Source organism: Serinus canaria, chromosome 4 (genome assembly GCF_022539315.1).
Source record: "Serinus canaria isolate serCan28SL12 chromosome 4, serCan2020, whole genome shotgun sequence".
Taxonomy (NCBI): domain Eukaryota; kingdom Metazoa; phylum Chordata; class Aves; order Passeriformes; family Fringillidae; genus Serinus; species Serinus canaria.
In genome coordinates, this window is record NC_066317.1 from 60,383,190 (window position 1) to 60,402,167 (window position 18,978).

Sequence of the window (18,978 nt, forward strand, 5' to 3'; positions counted from 1 at the left end):
ATAATTGTAATGTACCAAATGTGATGAATTATGCAATACTTAACTAATCTTTAGGTACTCACTCTTTTGAAGGAGGTGGTATTATTATCTCCAGTTTGCTTGGAAACTAAGAGATTAAGGTGATTTCTGACCAGGCTGTCAGGTTCTGCTGAAGTTCAAATATTTTGGTCTCTTTAAAGAGCCTGTAAGTACCTTATGCAAAAAACATAGTGTCTGTTTAGGTTTTTAATAATTTAAGTAATCTTCCTATGCTAATGATGAAGTGGACTCGGACTAGATCTTGCAGTACAAACATTCTAAGCTAAGAGACATAGCTTAGCTACAAGGGCAAAAATTCATCTGCTTCATAGTCTGAAAGATCTTACTAAATCATAAACTTTTTCTTCATTGAAACTGAGACAGTGAAAATATATTTTCAAAAAATAAAAAAATTTAAGTCTTTTGGCATGATTTAATAAATTCAGGGACTACAAATAGCAAAGTGTTAAAAAGAGAACAGTGATATCATAATGCTACTTGAGTTCTGGATGGCTTTTTCTTCCACTGTCTAGTGTCAGTTCAAGCATTTCACCTTCCTCATGTATTGTTTCCTAAGCTGCTCTTTCTCAGTGTGGTGGGTCTGCCCTGGCTAGGTGCCAGGTGCCCACCATTCTCTCTCTGTCACTGCTCTCCTCAGCTGGACAAGGGAGGGAGAATATAACAAAAAGCTCATGGGTTGAGATAAGAACAGAGAGAAGTTGGTCACCAATTACCATCACAGGCAAAACAGACCCAGCCTGGGGGGTATTTATTTGATTGCCAATCAATAGCAGAGTAGGAGAGTGAGAAATAAACCCAAATCTTACAACAGCTTCCCCCTACCTCTTCCTTCATCATGGGCTCAACTTTACTCACTAATTCTCTACCTCCTCACCCTGAGCTACACAGGGGATGTGGAATGGGGGCTGTGGTCAGTTCAATACACATATCTCTGCTCCTCTTTCCTCCTCACAGGGAGGACTCCTCACACTCTTCCCCTGCTCCGGTGTGGGGTCCCTCCCATAGGAGACAGCTTTCAATGAACTTCTCCAATATGAGTCCTTTCCATGGGCTGTAGTTCCCCATGAATTCTCCAGAGTGGGTGCTTCCCATGGACTGCAGCCCCTCAGGAGCTGTTCCAGCCTGGGTCCCCTCTGGGATCCTAAGTCCTACCAGCAAACCTGCTCCAACATTGGCTTTCTCTGGAGCCAGAGCCTCCTTCAGGCATCCACCTGCTCCACTTGGGGTCCTCCACAGGCTGCAGGTGGATCTCTGCTCCATCCTGGACCTCCATGCGCTGCAGGGGCACAACTGCCTCACCATGGGCTGCTCTAGGGGGCTGCAGGGGAACCTCTGCTCTGGCACTTGGAGCACCTCCTGCCCCTCCTTCTGCACTGACCGTGGTGGCTGCAGGGCTGTTCCCCTCTCATATCCCCTCTCATAACCTCTTCACTCCTGCTGTAGTTGCTGTTGTGCACTTCTTGAACACATAATCCCAAAGGTGCTACTGCTGTCGCTGATTGACTCAACCTTGAGCAGTGGCATGTCCATCTTGAAGCTGGCTGGTGTTGGCTGTAGGATGTGGGAAAGTTTCTCTAGAAGTCTCTCAAAGAAGCCACCCCAGTGCACTAACCTGCTACCAAAACCTTGCTGTGCAAACCCAATGCACTCAGCACAGGGCTATTTTCTTTCTCTATATATGTACATAGCAACAATACACAATATCATATAGATTCTACTTACAATAGATAACCAGGATAAAAAAAAACACCCTCAAAGGACCTAAGTGTTTTCAAAAACTAATTTACTTTCAGTTAAAGCAGTGTTGTAGTATTCAGCTGAAATAAAATTTTGTTATTTTTTTAGAACCATTAAGTGTGAAAATGTTCTCAGTAGTGTTACTGACTGAGCATGGGGAATTTGAGGCTAAAAGAGAAAAATACAGTTTCTTATATTGCTATTGTAGGGTTCCATTAGTACTCCACAGAGTACTTTAAAAAGAATTGGGTTGTTTTTGTAATGATAATGTCCTTTGATGTATATAAGATAAAATTTTATACCAAATTCCATCTTGAAATCTAGCTTAGCATAAATAGGTGTGTAAATGCAAAAGCCTTCCAGGATTTACAGTGGATACTGTGTTGTTTAATACTTCTTAGAGTTTTATAGTTTTTCTGGGGTGAAAAATAAGAAGAAAAGTGGAATGAGATCAAATTAATATTTTCACTGCTTTTTATTTGTAGAGACACACAGGTAAATGATATGTGTTGCAACTTGACCCTAAGGTCCCTAATTATGCTGTAAAATCAACCACAAACCAATCCCTCATTGTAGCAGTCAAAATGGCAAACATCATTGCTAGCTTTATTTCAATTGAAACTCCTATGAAGACCTTGAAAGAGCTTATTAAATTCTAATATTTGTGATCAGAATGAAACTGTAGATTATTTTTTGTCTTTCATGGCCTCACTGTGCACAATTAAACAATTCTTCTAGAGGACAGCAGCACATTTCCTTTCTCTGCTGGAGTTCTTACAACAAAAGAGAAGGCTTCAGTCAGGTGATACAGGAATTTAGATAATTCAGTAAATTGCAGGTCTTGTGAGCTGGTGAAATCCTGTGCTTTGGCACGACACTTTGAGTTTAAGTCTCTGCCTTGGAGACTTTGTGGCTGCCATTATGAGGGCCTGGCACCTTTCTCACAAGCTCACATGATGTTGCTGAGCTGTGTACAGAGGAGAAGAGGAGCAGCCTGTGCTTGTATAGAGATAGAGAATGAAGAAATGCAAACATGAGAGACCTTGGGGAAAATGTAGTGCAAGGAATTAATTAAATCTTTATTGACATAATATCAGTATTGGTTCATAGGACTGTGGATTATAGTACTGTGGGGAAGGTCAAAGATCCTGTAATTCAATGGTGTGCTCTGAGACAGCACCTAAACTTCCATAGCTTGCATTTGATGTGGTCATATAAGGGTTCAGGAAGACTTACCTATAAACACAGCCAGAGTTCATAGACAGAAATGAATGCTTAAATAAGAGGTTTTGAAATTAAGTAAATTCTGATGATAAATAGAAATATCCAGAAAAAAAAAAATCAGAAGGCTGGTGAGGAGGACTGTAAACACAGTCAAGTGATGTGCAGGTGTCAAAACCCACATATATCATATTATTAATTTTTTTGGACCTCTGTGTTGGACAAGTCAAACATTTGTGTTTAGATTACACAGACCTGTGATAGAGGCACAGTATCAAACATGCTTGATATCCCTGCCCTGCTGCTGCAAAGACCAAAGCAGAGTGGTAAATTATGTCTGTGCAAACCCCTGCAGTACAGTAGGCTGGGGATCTTCTGGCATGGACTGAGCTCTGCAGTGTCTGTATCCCCACTGGTATGTCTTTGCCCAGGTGCTGCTTCAGGGCTCCCCTGGTTGGCCAGGTAATGAGGATAAATTTATTATTGTATTCCATCCTTGGTTTTGTGGTAGTTGCTGCATCCTGCCTGTGTCAGCTCACACAAGAAGCAAAACCAGGAATTGTTATTATAAATAACCACAATACCACTTGTGCTAGTTGTTCTTGTACCTTTCTGTTGCATAGCTGAGCTGCTTGTTGATATATCTTGAAACCATCACTTTTTGTTTGAGGAAAACTGAAAATTGTGGCTATGTACTGTACAACATTGCACTGTAGATAGCAGTAGTGCTTAGGGGCTGATTGGCAAGCAGCTTAAATATCCATGCCATGAACTGGGCTGTAAAAGAAAGGAATCTCACCTTGATATTATCATGAAATATGTGGGCTTAGAATCATAGAATCATTTAAGTTAGAAAAGACACTTAAGATCACTAAGTCCACTTAAAGTGCCAAATGGACCATGAAGATGTGGCCTAAGGTGAATCATGATTGTATGAAAGATTTCTCTGTCTATTATACCAGGAGAACAATATAATAAAATGTGTTAATGAACATTAAATATTAGGATACGCTGTTAAGTGCTAAGGATTACCTTATGTATACATATGAGTGGTTTTATTTTATTATAATACTGATTCCTGTTCACAAGTCTGGTTGCCACTGTTATGTTAACAGCATCTGTTACAACACTGTACTTGAAATACAGCAAAGTATTTATTCAACAAAGAGTAAGAGAAAGGTCTGGATTTCAAAGAAAATGGCATAAATAAAAGAAAGAAGTCAGTAATAATAAACCTTTCACATTTGATCTGCTACCAGAGCAGCTCTTGCAGCAACAAACTGTTCAGTGAAGCTAATGAGGTTGCAGAGAAATCCTTTTGGATACCTAGGAACTAAATCTAGATCTCTGGAGCTTTAGTTTGGTGGTTTTTTGTTGGAGTATTATTTATCTGTGTCAAATCCTTGTGTACCAAAGCAACTTGAAAAACCTTCAGTTAAGTGAGAATGCATGTTTTCCTGCAGGCATCTTAGGAGATAGATGGTAACACTTCTAAGCACAACAAAATAAGATGTAATTCAAGACTTTCAACCCTGAGAATGTCCAACTGGCTCATTCTGTTTCCAGATTTAAGTTTAGTCCTGGATATCACTTGATGAAATAAAAAAGTAATCTCAGGATTTTTTGTTTATTCTTGCAACTTCTGTAATGCAAAGTAAATTGTATGGCATCTATTTCTCTAGGACCACTTAAATATGCTCTCACTGATTTCATGGAGCTGTCCAAATTTCTTCCAACAGAAATTTTGGCCTGAAATAGCTGCTGAAGTGTTGGGACAGACGTAGGAAGAAAAGCATTTACAGCAAAAAGAAGAGGATAGAATAGGAGGTGATATTGTGATTATAAAGCACAAAACGTGCACAAAAAATTACAGAAATAGGTTATAAAAATCTTTTTCTGTAGTGGCTGGCTAGTAGTAAGGATCAGAATAGATTTATTGCCTGCTTTATTTAGTGGAGAGATGTATATCAGAATTTGTGGCCTGCTGTGAACTCACATATCTCATCTTCATAGGTCTGAACTTCATCTCTCACACTGGGACCACCTTTGCCTCGATCCTTTGCAAACTGTTTGTCTTGGGTTTTTTTACCAGAAAGTAGAGATAAATATTTACTTTTGTGATAAACAGGCATGAAACTGTTCATTCTTTTCAATGTATTGAAGATGAAGAATTATTTTCATAGGGCTTTCATACATTTTGTTTATAAAAAGTTTGAAGTGTGTGCAAGAAGAGGATGAAATAATAACTGCATTAATATGCCTGTAACGTGTCCTCTGTGCTTTATAGTGTGCTAAAGCAGGGTTATTTAAATGCTATGTGAAGACCTACCATGGTGCTTTTCTGGGAAAGGCTGATTTGCATTAAGTGGTGCAGGTATCAGCTTCCTTTATCTTTGGTGCTGAAGCTATGGGAGACTTGGTGTCCCAGCACATCCTGTTGCATTTTGGTTTGAGGGAAAGGTCAAACAAAGTTTAGAGGAGGATCAAATCTCTGCTTGCTTATCTGACTCCAGCTGATCTCATCCTTTTGAAGTGCATCTAAAATTAATGTCTGTCCTTTACTGAGTTCTCTTCTAAAACACACAGCTGGGGGAATGAGTAGCTTGGACTATCAATGCCTCATTTCAGGGTTTGCCTGTAAACTGGCAACACTGAAAAACTGATCAGACACTTGAAGCCCTAGGATTCCCATTAAATATGTTCTTACTAGATGAGAGGAAGACTGAGTTCTCAACCCAAATTAAATACTTCCTATTTTTGAAGTAATTGTGAGTGTGCTGTAAGATATTTTCACCCCAGCTCCAGCTCAGTCTTTCTGAAAAATCCTCTAAATGTAGCAAATTTTTTTGCCAAAAAAAGAAAGTAATTTAATATTGTCAGTATTTTATTTCATTTACAAGGCAAAGTAAAGCTAACCTTTATTGTTTTCACCATTGCTTTGTCAAAACATAGGGGGGACTGCAAGTTTTTCTCTAAAGGCTAAGTGTGTATAATTCTCATGTATCACTTGGTTTTGTGTTTAATGAACTACAGAGGTTAATAAGAAAATTAAATCCTGTCTTAAAACAGATTTTAGATGTAAAACAGGGAAGGTGCTTTTATTTTAGCACTGCTGATAACCTCTAGATAAGGAATTAAAACAATTTATGATGTTTTTTATCCTTCATACCATTAAATCAATATTACATGTGTATTGGTTCCAAACTCACAGTGGTCTCCATGGGACTTCACATAATGTTTGAACTTAAACTCTCTGACTCTGGAAATGCAGAAAACATGCTTGCACCAATTATTTCACATTCTGTAGGTTCTGGGGAATACGTGAGAAAGTCACAGACAGCAGTACTTTTCCTTTTTTTTTCTTAGATTTGGACTACAAAGCATTTTATTCTGCAGGATACACAGAATATGGCAAACACCAAAGTAAGGTGATGGGTCACTTGGTGATATATAACAGGAAGGAATGTAGAATGCATGCTATGAGAACTATAAGCTTGGGCTAAAATCACTTTAGTCAGTTTAATCTGACTGTGATTTGAACCTGAACATTTTCTGATTCACCTACTTAACTTTCTTTTCTTTTACAGCTGGGAGAAATATAAGACTTGATATGACTTTTATGTTCTTTTCAGTTTGAATTGTGGACATTATAAAACATAAATCTCTTAATTCTTGTTTGCTTGTTCATTTTATTTCAGCTGCTTTGTACATTTGCTTAGCTGGCCTTTCTTTGTCTGACTTGTAGGTCTTTGAAGAAGAGCACCACATCTTGTACTTGGACCATGGTGGAGTTATTGTGGCTATCAAAGACACCTCTATTCCTCTGAAAATACTCAAGTAATTCTACAGTCAATTAGAATAGAGCTGTTGTGTATTCAAGACCTCAGGCAAAGTTCAGAGTTTAAGATAAATATTTCATTGTGATCATGTATGAAGCACAGGTGGAGTCAACTTAATTTAACATTCATTGAGTCAACAAAAAAGCAGTTGGATGTTTACTTTAAGATTACTTCATGATGCTGAAGATACCATGGCATCATGCATTAATCATAATAAAATTTTCTTGCTTCAGTGTAGGCATTTTTTGCTTTAAAGACTGTTCTGGAAGTTCAAAGACTTCTTCTGGAAGCAGAAGCTGTGTTCAGCATAATTGTTTATCTGCTACTGGCTGGCACCAGCAGTGTGTGTCAGTGATGCTCAGCCTGTGCTGCATATGTGGCTTAGGTGGGCAGTCAGGAGAGTTCATTGGTACTATAAAGTCTCTGTCCTCTCCAAGGGCCATTGGGAAATTGGAGAATAGCCCTGAGTTTCTCTGGCAAGAGCAATTTATGGTAGAGCTTGGGAGCCAACAGGTGAAGGACTTATTTGAGCTAATGTGCTGTGTAATTTGGTGTGCCAGAATCACAGCTCATCTGAGATATTCATGCACAAAGTAACTGCAGTGTGCATAGATCTTCTCATAGGTGACAGTGCAGCAAATGGCCTGCTCAGCCTGTTTGAGGCAGGAAAGGTTGGTTGCAAAGCAGTTTGGTATAGAGTATCAAGGTTTAGACTGCATGATAGTGCAGAAAAACATGGTAACTTTTTGTAATGGCACACAGAACTATAATCTTCAGCATAAAAAAACTGGAAGACATCTTTATCACTTGTGAACTGGCTCATTTTTGCAGAACTGTGTTATATACAAGAATAGGGACTAGGCTCTGTACCTGGTTATCTGGACTGAAAGCCATCATTAATCTACTGTCCAAAAGACCTGAAGGAAATGTACAGAATAAAAGAGACTTTGACTTATAAGTTTTGGGATGCACATTTGAAATATGTTTTGGGATGCACATTTGAAATATGTTTTGCTGATTTAAATGTTTAAGTGGATGGTTGCAGCCATGAAGGGGCACCCTCATACTGGTGCCTGGAGTTAGTGCAGCTCCCATGTTTTAGCAGTTGGCCTCTCATGTTTCACTGGCCTCTGCTCAACAGGTCTACAGCTCAGAGACTACTAGAAAGAATGAAATGTGAATTAATTAGCTTTTGAATCTTCAAGGTACAAGATAATTTGTTGACAGAGCTCAGTTTTTAATCGACCCGAGGAATTTTATTTTTGTGGAAAATTTATTACACCTTCTCATAAAAATGTGAATCTCTGGATAAGTTGCTGAGAAGATCACATTAATATCATGCACTGTCTAGGCACACTATTTTGTGATTGAAAATCCTAAGTTTTAGTAGTGAGAGGATTTTTAAAGTGCATTCTGCTGTGTAAATATTTACAACTATACCAATAGTTGTAAATAAAAGCTTTTTCTGCTTTTTCACAGGTTCAGCATAGATGAAGGCCAGACCTGGAGCACACATAATTTTACCAGCACTTCTGTCTTTGTGGATGGACTACTTAGTGAACCTGGAGATGAGACACTGGTCATGACGTAAGGTTTTGGTTTCACCTCTGTTTTCAGGGCTCTCTCTGTGTATGCATTTGCAAAGATTTTCACCTGTGCATGTTTGAGATGGTCCTTGAGTCAGTGGCTTTTGCTTCTCACAGTCACATAGACACTTACAGTAATGTCTGAACCTCCCTGGTATGTAACCTGTCTCTGAAATCATCTGACTGCAGTATTTCAGATTTTAAACATTATGTTCAAATGAAATATTGCAAAGTTACCACTGGAGAGAGTGGAATAATAGGACTACTTTACAATTCTGAAAGATGCAGGGGAAAAAATAACCACTTCCTCTTGGGTTTTTTTTTTTTTGTTTTCAACAGATTTTTAGTCAGACATCAAAAATGTTAAACATCTATTGTCTTCACTGTATAAATAACTATAGTGTTGTCTTAGTAAATAGCACTGCAGTACTTGATGTAACCAAGCACTGTGCTATCAAATATTTGTTTTTATTCTGTGCAGTGACAGAGGGAGTTGCTGTGAATAGAGTTAAAAATAGCAAATTCTGCGACTCAGAATTGTTTAGCCTGTTTGTCTGTCTTTTTCCAAAGGATCAGGGACATCTGGATCTGAGCTGCACATTTTGCACCATCTCTAGGATAAATGCTAGTATTTTAGAGTGTCTGAGAGTTAAAAACACTGTCCAGTAAGGGAGAAAGGCATATGCTGCCTGCAGCCAGAGAGGGGAGTGCACTCAGGGCGATGCACACAGGTTGTTGTGTGTGCTCCCATTGCAACAGTTTGTGTGATTCTTTACATGGAGCTCAGTGTGCTTGTGACAAGCTTTTTCTCCCAGGAGTTACAAACAGAGCTGCCTTTGACATGTACCAGTAGCATTTTCCCCAGGGAAAAATAAATTAATAGCCCAGTGTATAAAGGACCCTCAGCAAAGCAGAAATCCTACCCAATGTCCTTCCAAGGGTTGTGCCAAGTTCTTAGCACTGTGCAGATGTGGGGTTTGGGCTGTTGGTTGTTTCTCTCTTTCTTCACTGCCCCATTTATCCTCCATTATGCATCTATAACCTGAGAAGAACAGTATTATCCCATCATCTTCCTCTTCTGTCAAATACAAGTTTATTTATGATATAATATATGCCACATGGAGACACTTATGCCTCTGAATGAGGGATTTCCATTTATTTCAGTAAAAGTAGATGGATCAAAAGCTTATCCCAAACTGTACTTACTGGCAGGTAAAATGATGAGTGGTGACTGTATGCTCTGGGCTTGGGTTTTTTTTCCTTATTAAGTATCATTAAAAACAGTGATTCTGTGAGGATGTGCTTAAATATCTGGCTGAATGGGCTGAAGAGCTCTGGTAAAACATGATGCCTTTCTAAAATCATCCATCTAAAATACACAGAGCTGCAGCTTGATTTGGTACATGAGCCCAAACTGACAACAAAAGCATCATGTGACTTGTCTATTTCTAAAGGCACAGCAAGAGTCTGACTCTAGTGTGTAATGCCAGGCTTGTAGCATCTTACTTTTTAGCTAGTTTTACTGAGCATGGAGGGCATCAAACATTTAATAGCACAAACTGGCCCTGAAGATACATGCAGATTTCCTACCAGATTCTAAAGACAATGAGAGGAATAAATCTTCAGGATGTGTTTCATTGTTGCCATTGTATCTTTGTCATTGTTGCCATTGCCATTGTATGCCATTGTATGCCATTGTTGCCTTGTCACTCCCACTGCTTTTGACTGTTTTACCTTCAGGGTGATGCTGTCAGCCCAGTGGTGCTCTGTCTGACTTTGTGTCAAGACCTTTTGTGGTTCTGTCTCACTTAGTTCCCTTTTTCTGAAAACCTATTCTTGTACTAAGTTATTGTGCCTAACTTAATCTACAGTGATTTGTTGCTTTTGAGAAATACACATTCCCTGGGGAAAAAAAAACAAAAAACCAAAATATGCCATCTTTTCATTTTGTTAGATGGAATTTTCTTCCAAGTAGAACATGGTAAGATAAACTTGTAAATGGTAATGGCAATAAATTAGTAGTGTCTTTCACTTTGAGGAATCCCCAAATCCATTGCCAAGGACCTAGCCTGATATATTTTCCTAGTACGGGAATTTGATTTTTTCCTTTGGTATGGATTGAACTTGAAAAAAGACTTTGAATAAAAAGTGTGATGTCAAAATCTGCATAACTTAGTAGAGATAGCATAATTCTGAAGTGGGAAGGTAATAGCTGAAAAAATGTGCAGCAAAATTAAGGAATAGACAGTATTTCATTTAAAGCTTCTAGAATAAACTCATTAAAGAGTCAAAGAATATTTGACGTGTCCTGAAATTGACTGTTAAGGTAAAATCCTGGTTCCACTGATGTCAGTCTGTGTGTAAGAGACTTCTCATTCTCCAGCATGGTGCCTGGGGTATTGACTGGACTTGTAAGTGGCTTGCATTTGAATTCCAGTTCTGTCCTAATTTATCCAGATTCATAAAATCACTGAATGGTTTGGGTTGGAAGTGCCTTTCAAGACATTTAGAGAGACCCCTCCTCTCATGGGCAGGGACACTTATTCTAGTAGGTGTCCCTCCTCTAGGCAGAGACACCTACTAGAATAAGTTGCTCAAAAGCCCCATCCAGCCTTGCCTTGAACATTTCCAGGGATGGAATATTCACAGCTTCTCTGGACACGGTCCAATGCCTCCACATCCTTCTTGTGTTGGGGACCCCAGAGCTGGATGCAGCACTATAGGTGGGGTCTCATGAGAGTGGACAGAGTGGCAGAATCCTCTCTCTTGCCTTGTGGCATGCAGTGCTTTGGATGCATTCCAGGATGAATTTGGTGTTCTGGGCTGTGAGCACACGCTGCTGGCTCATATTGAACTTCTTGTCAACCAACACTCCCCACTCCTTCTCATCAGGGCTGTTTTTAATTCATTCTTCCCCCCAGCTTGTATTTGTGCTTGGGGTTGACTCAAACCAGGTGCAGGACCTTGAATTTGGCCTTGTTGAACTTCATGAGGTTCACACAGGCCCACCTCTCAAGCCTTCAAGGTCCCTCTGGATGGCATCCCTTCCTTCCTGTGTGCCAACCACACCACACAGTTTGGTGTCATTGGCAGATTTTCTGAGGGAGGACTTGATGCCACTGTCCATGTTCCAGCAAAGGTGTTAAACAGCACTAGTCCCAATACTGACCCCTCAGGAATGTCACTCATGGCTGTTTTCCATGATGAAAATGGAAAATGAAGCGGTCTAGTAAGCTTTACTGAAGAAACAGGAAAATATGAACCTGGTTGCCTCAATTCTTCATTTTAGAAAGTTTTGTGTTTTAACCAAAACCGAGAGGAAAGCCAAATGTTGACTTGTCAAAACTTTTCATAAAACTCAGTTGTCATCTGTCAGTCAACATTAATCTAAATCATTCATCGAAATCCCCTGCAGTATTCAAGATATGTACATACAAATGCTAAGGAAAAAATATTTTTTTCCATTGTGCTCTGCAAAAGACCTAGTTAAGATTTTTAGGAGTTTTAGTGGTAAAGTACTCCAAAACTTTAGGAAACTCATTCTGTTTTCAATCTTTCTAGATTTTCATTTCTAAAGAGACCTAGTTAGGAGTTTAGGAAAGAAAAGCAATAAAGTATTCATAAATTTTAGGAAACTTAATCTGTGTAAAAATCAACTTCTAAATGAGGAGCTCAAATCCAGTATTTATTGCTAAATGAATAAGTAAGGTTTGCTAAGAAATTTTCTCAACTAGTATATTTTCATCATGGACAAACAGGTTTTGTTTTGTTCTAAATTTGTAAGAATGAAAGTTACTGCAACCCAATTGAACAATACTGAACAATATTTTATAGCTGGGAAAAATTACTTGCTAATACTGGATTGAGTAATGGCCTAACTCAGTGCAAAAGGAAGAATTTTTGTGTGTCTGAAATATTGATGTTCCTCTCCAGAGGAAATAGTTAATGTAATGAAAGTTTCAAACCTTTTGAAAATGCTTCTAAATCACATCTCAGCTTCTGGGAGTGCTTCCCAAACCAGGTTATTTAGATTGCAGTGTAAACCCAGTAGGCACAATAACATATGGTACCACAGACCATAGCTCCTTTTAAAAGGCCAATAAGAGGTTACATAAAAGAACTGCTTCTTTTTATGTCAGGCAGAATCAAAATCTTCCTTGTGGGTAATTGTATTTTTTCCAGAGGGCTATTTTTTTGTATTGTCTCATAGAATAACAACTTTGGGTGCTGCTGGGAACTTTATGGCATCTCTGAACTCCTGCACACATGTTTTGCTGTCTTGAATGTCCATTGTGTTCCTTTTGGGTTCCTGGGTGATCATGGAAACAGTCTAATTTTAACTTACTTAAAAACTAGGTAAATATTAATAGATGTAAGATATTAGGTAGAGCTGTCTGGATTTTTGTAACTGTTGATTCTACTAGGAATGTCAGCCTCACCTTTAAAAACATCAATAGCAGTCAACATTACATGTACTTTGTAGAGCTTATTGTCGCATGTGGCAGGACTTTGCTTTTCCTGTCCTCTGAGTATCTTACTAGGTGAAGGTAACTTCTCTGTGTTTTGAATTCTTCTCTACTGACTTCCTCATACTGCCACACTTGTAAAAGGTAGATAAAGTCTCATTATGATGGAGAATAGCTGATTTCTGAAGGCAAATTCTACATTTTCTTCTCAGCTAGTTAATGACTTGAATGAGAATCATTGCTGTTATGAAATGGTTCTTCTGCACTCTGCATGAGAAGGAACATATCTGAGAGTAGATAGAGGAAATGTGGTGAAAAAAGTATTGGAAAAGCAAACTGCTTCTTCTATTCCAGTCTAATCTAGATTAGATTGGAATGCAATCCAGCTAATGCAGATGAACAGATCTCTGTTTACAGCAAGCCTAATGCTTTTGCTGTCATCTCTGTGGACACAGATGTTAGCAGAGCAAGCCAAAGCATTGCAGTGTCACCACCAGCTTGTGACTTTGGAGTCAAAACCTGGTACTGCCCCAGTCTCTCACTCTGCTCAAAAGAAGTTTAGTGGATAAAGTTTGTTCTTTAAATTTCTTTCCTTACAGTTTCTTATTGTAGACAGAATTACAGGAATGGAATGCTTTCAGTGTCACTTTAAAGCCCGTATTTAATACATTTTTAGGACAGATCTGTTAATATATTTGAGTAAGAGGAACTGAAAAATAAGGAATCTGTGCTCTGTAAGAATCTGTTATCACCTTGTTCCTATTTAAAGGAGGAGAGGACAGAAAATGGTGATGTGACTTTTTCATTTAGAATAGGCTTTGTGTAATTTTAAGCCCTTGTCACAGAGAGAGCCTGAAGCTTTGATCCTCTAACTATGCTTCCCTTTTGGTTTCTATTTCAAATAAATAACTAACTTAGACAACAACTAAATTTTTTGAACACTTTATTTACTTTTGGTTGGGGCCTTGAACTATATTTTGCTCTCAAAATGAAGGAACCACAATTTAGATGACTGTAGTCTATTAACTCTAGCTCTGCTAGGTGAAGTCTGAATTAAGAATTTCTAATTGTGATGAGACTTGGTTTTTAAATATATGAGTAAGAAAGAGAGTATTAGCTCAAGAATTGTAAAATCTTGCAAGTATCCCAGATTAATTTGATCTTTAAGTAAGATGAAAACAGAGAGTTGAATTATGTAAAAGCTATTCCTCTACAGTGACATGTTTTTCTTTAAACAATTTTGTTCACTGTCCACCTTGTATTTACTTCTGCAAAAGACATTAGGCTAGGCACTAAATCTGCAATGTTTTCCAAACAGCATATGTGTTAAAAGGTTGTTCTTGGACAGGAATTTATCAAATAGATGGGAAAAAATGTTGGATGTAACTCACAAATATCATGGAGCCACTGAACTCCTGGATGAAGTGGAAACACCCTCATTCTGCTTCTCCCCAGCACTTCTCAGAACCTAAGCATTCATTTCCGTTCTTTTTCCCCAAAAGAGCTAAAACCAAGATGTTTTGGCATTAAAGAATGAATGGCAATTATTAGCTTATGGGAACAGGAAACAATGAAAAAACATATTTTGGTTCAATTTCAACTAAATTGTTTCCTCCCTTCATTTTTCACTTTGGCAGCCAAAAAAAAAAACAACAACAAACCCAACCAAAACCCAGAAAAGCAGCCCAGCCCAGAAACCCTACTCTCCTCTTCAGTGTATTAAGTATATGCATGTGTTTGTAGTTTAAGGCATTTAAATCATAAATGTCTCAGCATATTTGCACATGATCTCCTGTATACACAAGCACTTTCTGTGTGCAGTTGCTTTATGTAGGCAGGTGTCTACTTTTGCACATGGAAGCATTCATCATTTCTGTAGTTGCAATTTAGGAAGGCCACTGAAATGTGACCTCTTTTATGTTATGTTCTTTTGGAGAATTAGAAAAATATGCTGAATTATAATCTTGATGTGTAACAGACTGCAGCTTGAATCTCACATTACTTTCATCCATTTTACCAGAAGGAACCCTCTAACTTTTCTAGGTTTTTGTTGATTTTACAACAGTGTAATGGAAGCAAAGACAACTGTTAGATGGAAAGCTTATTTAATAAAGATTCACTTGCCATTTTCTCCTTTGAAAATAGTAGGTTTTAAATGTCACTGTAGGACATATTCATGGCTGTCTCTGCCAACCCATATCCCCTCGGAAAAATCTTTCAATAATAATATTATTCCTGTGAGTTAACAAGAGCACTACCTGTTGGCAGTGGCTATACTGAAGTGCAACCTTCCCTGCCACCATCTCATCACTTTCCTTCTCAGCTAGGTAATTTCTACACAGATTTTGGCATGTCTTGCTGTATGGTCAAAGACACTGTAATGATATGAACCACAACAGGCAGAACAAAAAGAAGATTGTCACATTTATTTGCTCTTTCAGGGAAATTGTCATCCTTTGTAGTAAAGGTCTACGTGAAGCAAAGGACTCAGCTCTTTGAACTCTCCATAAATTGACAAGAGACTTCTAACAAATCCTTTTATGCAGACGACGACTGAGAAAGATGCTGGTTTTTTAATGTAAATGGTCTTTGATATCTAGTGAACTGTAAGGTAGATTGAATATTTAATCTGAAATTGCAGTTGTCTTATAAAAATTAGCAGAGAAGTCTGAGAGTTAAAAAAAAAATATAAAACATGAGAGTTAAAAAATACACAAAACAATAAGTTCACTGACCATTCTATTTCCTTCTTATATGATTTACTGCTGGAAAGGAGACTTCATATTCAGAACAAGGTATAAATATAATTTTTGACAAAGCTCTGTGACTATATCCATTTAAAAGGAGACAGAAAGAATTGTTAAAACAATTAACTGGCATCTCTTATAGTGTGGTTTCCTTTCACCACTTGACCATATACTTACTGTTAGCTACTGAGGTTTAGATCTGTAAAGAATTTTGGGTATATGCTTGGACAGCTTTGCTTAGGTGCTCTCCAGAGGAATTTAGACATATTATCCAAGAGAGAGCCTTGAGATTGTCCATCTCACCTGTATGTGGGGCCCTCAACTGATCCTGATTCAAATCCTAGGTTTGACTGTCAGTAACTCTATACTTTTGAAGTCTCTTTCAAAAAAACTAGAGGCCACCCCCAAGTGGCATATGAAGTTAGCAGAGTATGCCAACAGGGCACTCATCACTGTGCAGACACTCTGCTGCAGTGTCCTGTTCTGAACATCACAGCTGATGGCAAATTCCTACAGAGGAGAGCAAAAGCCAGTGCAGCACTTGGAGATTAAGGCAGTGAGTCTAGAATGAAAGAGGCTTCTGATTTCAAACAAAGCGACTGTGCATCACACAACTGGCATCGCTAGTCCTCAGTACAACTGCAAAACTTGCACAGTTTTAGTTGCTACATTAAACATCTGAATAAATTCCCCACATGACCTTTGTGACCTTGGTGGGAAAATCCTGCAGCATCACTCCCACCGCTCTGAGGTCCTTGAGTGTTCTCAGGTATTCATGACTAAAGCAAAGCACAAGACAGGAGATGACACAGCTACTACTGCTCACCTGAGCAAGGAGTCTCTATTGAATAGGTCTTGTCTATTGAACAAGAATTTACTGGAAAAGAGTATTATTTCTGGAAAAGAGCATATAATTTCTGTTAAATTAACTCTGCCTGATTATGAGCTTTATCAGGAACAGAAATAACCAGCAATCCTCCAGCAAATAGCTTAAATGAGTTAGCTTAAAAACTGCATTAAACTGTCTTATCTATCAAATGATGCAATCAAATTAAAAAATTATGTGCTCATAAATGAACTAGGAACAAATGTACAAAGTTGTTATGGCAACTGAAACACTGAAGTTAAAATTATGGATCCTAAATCCTTGCAAATAAAAGTAAATTAATTTCCAAGGTAATTGGAATTTCTTCCAAAAATTATTTATCACAGCATCATCTTTTATAATTTCAACAGAATTGATTTGATGGCTTTCTAATGAAATATAGTTAATCAAGAGGAAGGTTTTAGTAGCTTATTAATTGCTATCATCTTGACATATAACTTCTAGTCATCAGTTATACTTGCTCCACCATTCCAGTTTTTTCATTCATATGATTTTATTCAGCATATATGTTATATATTTTGCACCTGAGTAATTATATTGTGATTGCTGTTATGTATTGCTTTATAGTAGCTCATATTTTTGTCTAATCCATTGAATCCTACTTAATACCTATCTTAGTTACTTTGAAAAATACTTCTTTTTTATTCTAGTTATCTTTAGCAGTACATTTAAATATGCTCATGTGAGGGGTCTGCAACACATGCTACTGCAGCAACAGCATTAATAATCATTAGGACTTTTTTTTCAAACAGTTTGCTAAAGTGGATGTGTGTAAAATGCTTCATTCCTTGGAAAATTTACCCTAGGAATGACAAAGCTGTATGTCTGCATTTTTATTTGAGTTTGTGGCTGTACTGGGACACTTTCCTAAATCTTTGGGATTTTATTTAAGCCAGAGAATGCTGGGAGCACTGGTGTCATTACTGTGCTCTGTGAGAATGTGGTCTTCAGTCTGTAGAATCAGAGCAGCTATAATGGAAATGAGTTTTGGGGGGTTTGCGTTGGTTTCCTTTTTTTTTTTCCATGAGGCAGGACCAACATGCAGAAATATTATTTCAGTCTTCTGCTAAAAATCCACAGAAGAGAATGTTACAGTTCACCCCCTGAAACAGTGACTTTGCTGTTTGCACATATGGTTTGTACATAGCTGCCATGTTATCCCAGTAGAATTTGCATAATTTCCAGAGTAATTTCTATAGTTTTTATATCATTACAGGGTGTGGAACTGGGCAATATTTATCTAAGCTCTGTCTATAACCCTGATATTTTCTAATTTCTCACTCTAATGAGGCAGAATTAACAACTTCAACATTTTGAATCATTACTTTTTCGGAATTCTAGAGTCATAAAATCGTTGAGGTCAGAAGTGACCTCTGGAGATGATCTGGCCAAACCCCTTTGCTCACACACACTCACCCAGAGCCAATGACACAGAGCTATTCCGACGTGGATTTTGAATATCTCCAAGGGTGGAGACTCACAGCCTCTCTGGGCCCCTGTAACAGTGCACCCTCACAGCAGAAATGTTGATTCCTGATGTACAGAGAAGATTCCCTGTGTTTCATTTGGAACAGGACTCTCGCCTCTGGTCCTGTCACTGGGCACCACTGAAGACCTGGCTCCAATCCTAGCAAAGAATCTTCTTTGTACCTTCTCTCCAGGTATTAATAGACATTTATTTCCCCTGAGCCTTCTCTTCTCTGGGCTGAACAGTCCCACTTCTCTCAGCCTCTCCTCTTACAAGAGCTGCTCCAGCCCCTTCATCCCTTCACAGCCTTTTGCTGGACTCCCTCCTGTCATTCCATTTCTCTCTTGTACAGGGGAGCGCAGAACTGGACCTAGTACTTCACATGAAAACTCACCAGTACTGAGAATTAGAGAATAATGTGGCATTATCTTTTAAATTTATCCTTGTCCTTTGTCTTTCTTGCCCCTCCTCCAGGTCTCTTTGAAGACAGCTCTTTACTCTGTAGCAAGACTGCAAACATTTTGTTGTACTTCTCAGCTTGATCTATTCCAGTTAAAAACCCAATTCTTTCAATCATTCTTCATTGGTTACATTTTCTAAGCAGCTTATGAGTCATTTTGCCCCTTTTCAGATTCAATTTTAGTGGGTCTGTAAATATGCATAAAAAATCCAAAATTAGACACAATATTCTTCCAGAGGCTTTACCAGTGCCAAGTTTATCAAAATAATTACCTCCATGTCTTCTGTTTTTGAGTTCTGAATACAACGTAGAATTAGTCTTTCCTATTTTGCAGCAACACTTCATTCTTGTTTTAATTCCACAGAATTACCCAAGTCTTTTATTTGATATTTGAAAGTTATGTTCCATTTTGGTTTCCACCTTTGATAAGGGTTTGGGTATCTTTTTTCCCAAGGAGAACTTTTTGCTTGGTTTTGGAGTATGTCATCATATTGATTTCTGAACATTGCTTCCATCAGCATCCACTCCC

General features: G+C 38.2%; 1 protein-coding gene across 1 annotated transcript in view; it reads left to right on the forward strand.

Moving 5' to 3' along the window:
* Window positions 1-18,978, forward strand: part of SORCS2 (sortilin related VPS10 domain containing receptor 2) — a 536,027-nt gene that overhangs the window by 469,619 nt on the left and 47,430 nt on the right. The window contains exons 13-14 of the mRNA XM_030239088.2: window positions 6,743-6,834; window positions 8,316-8,423. Of these exons, the coding sequence (XP_030094948.1) occupies window positions 6,743-6,834; window positions 8,316-8,423 (200 nt within the window). The remainder of the gene's footprint in view (window positions 1-6,742; window positions 6,835-8,315; window positions 8,424-18,978) is intronic.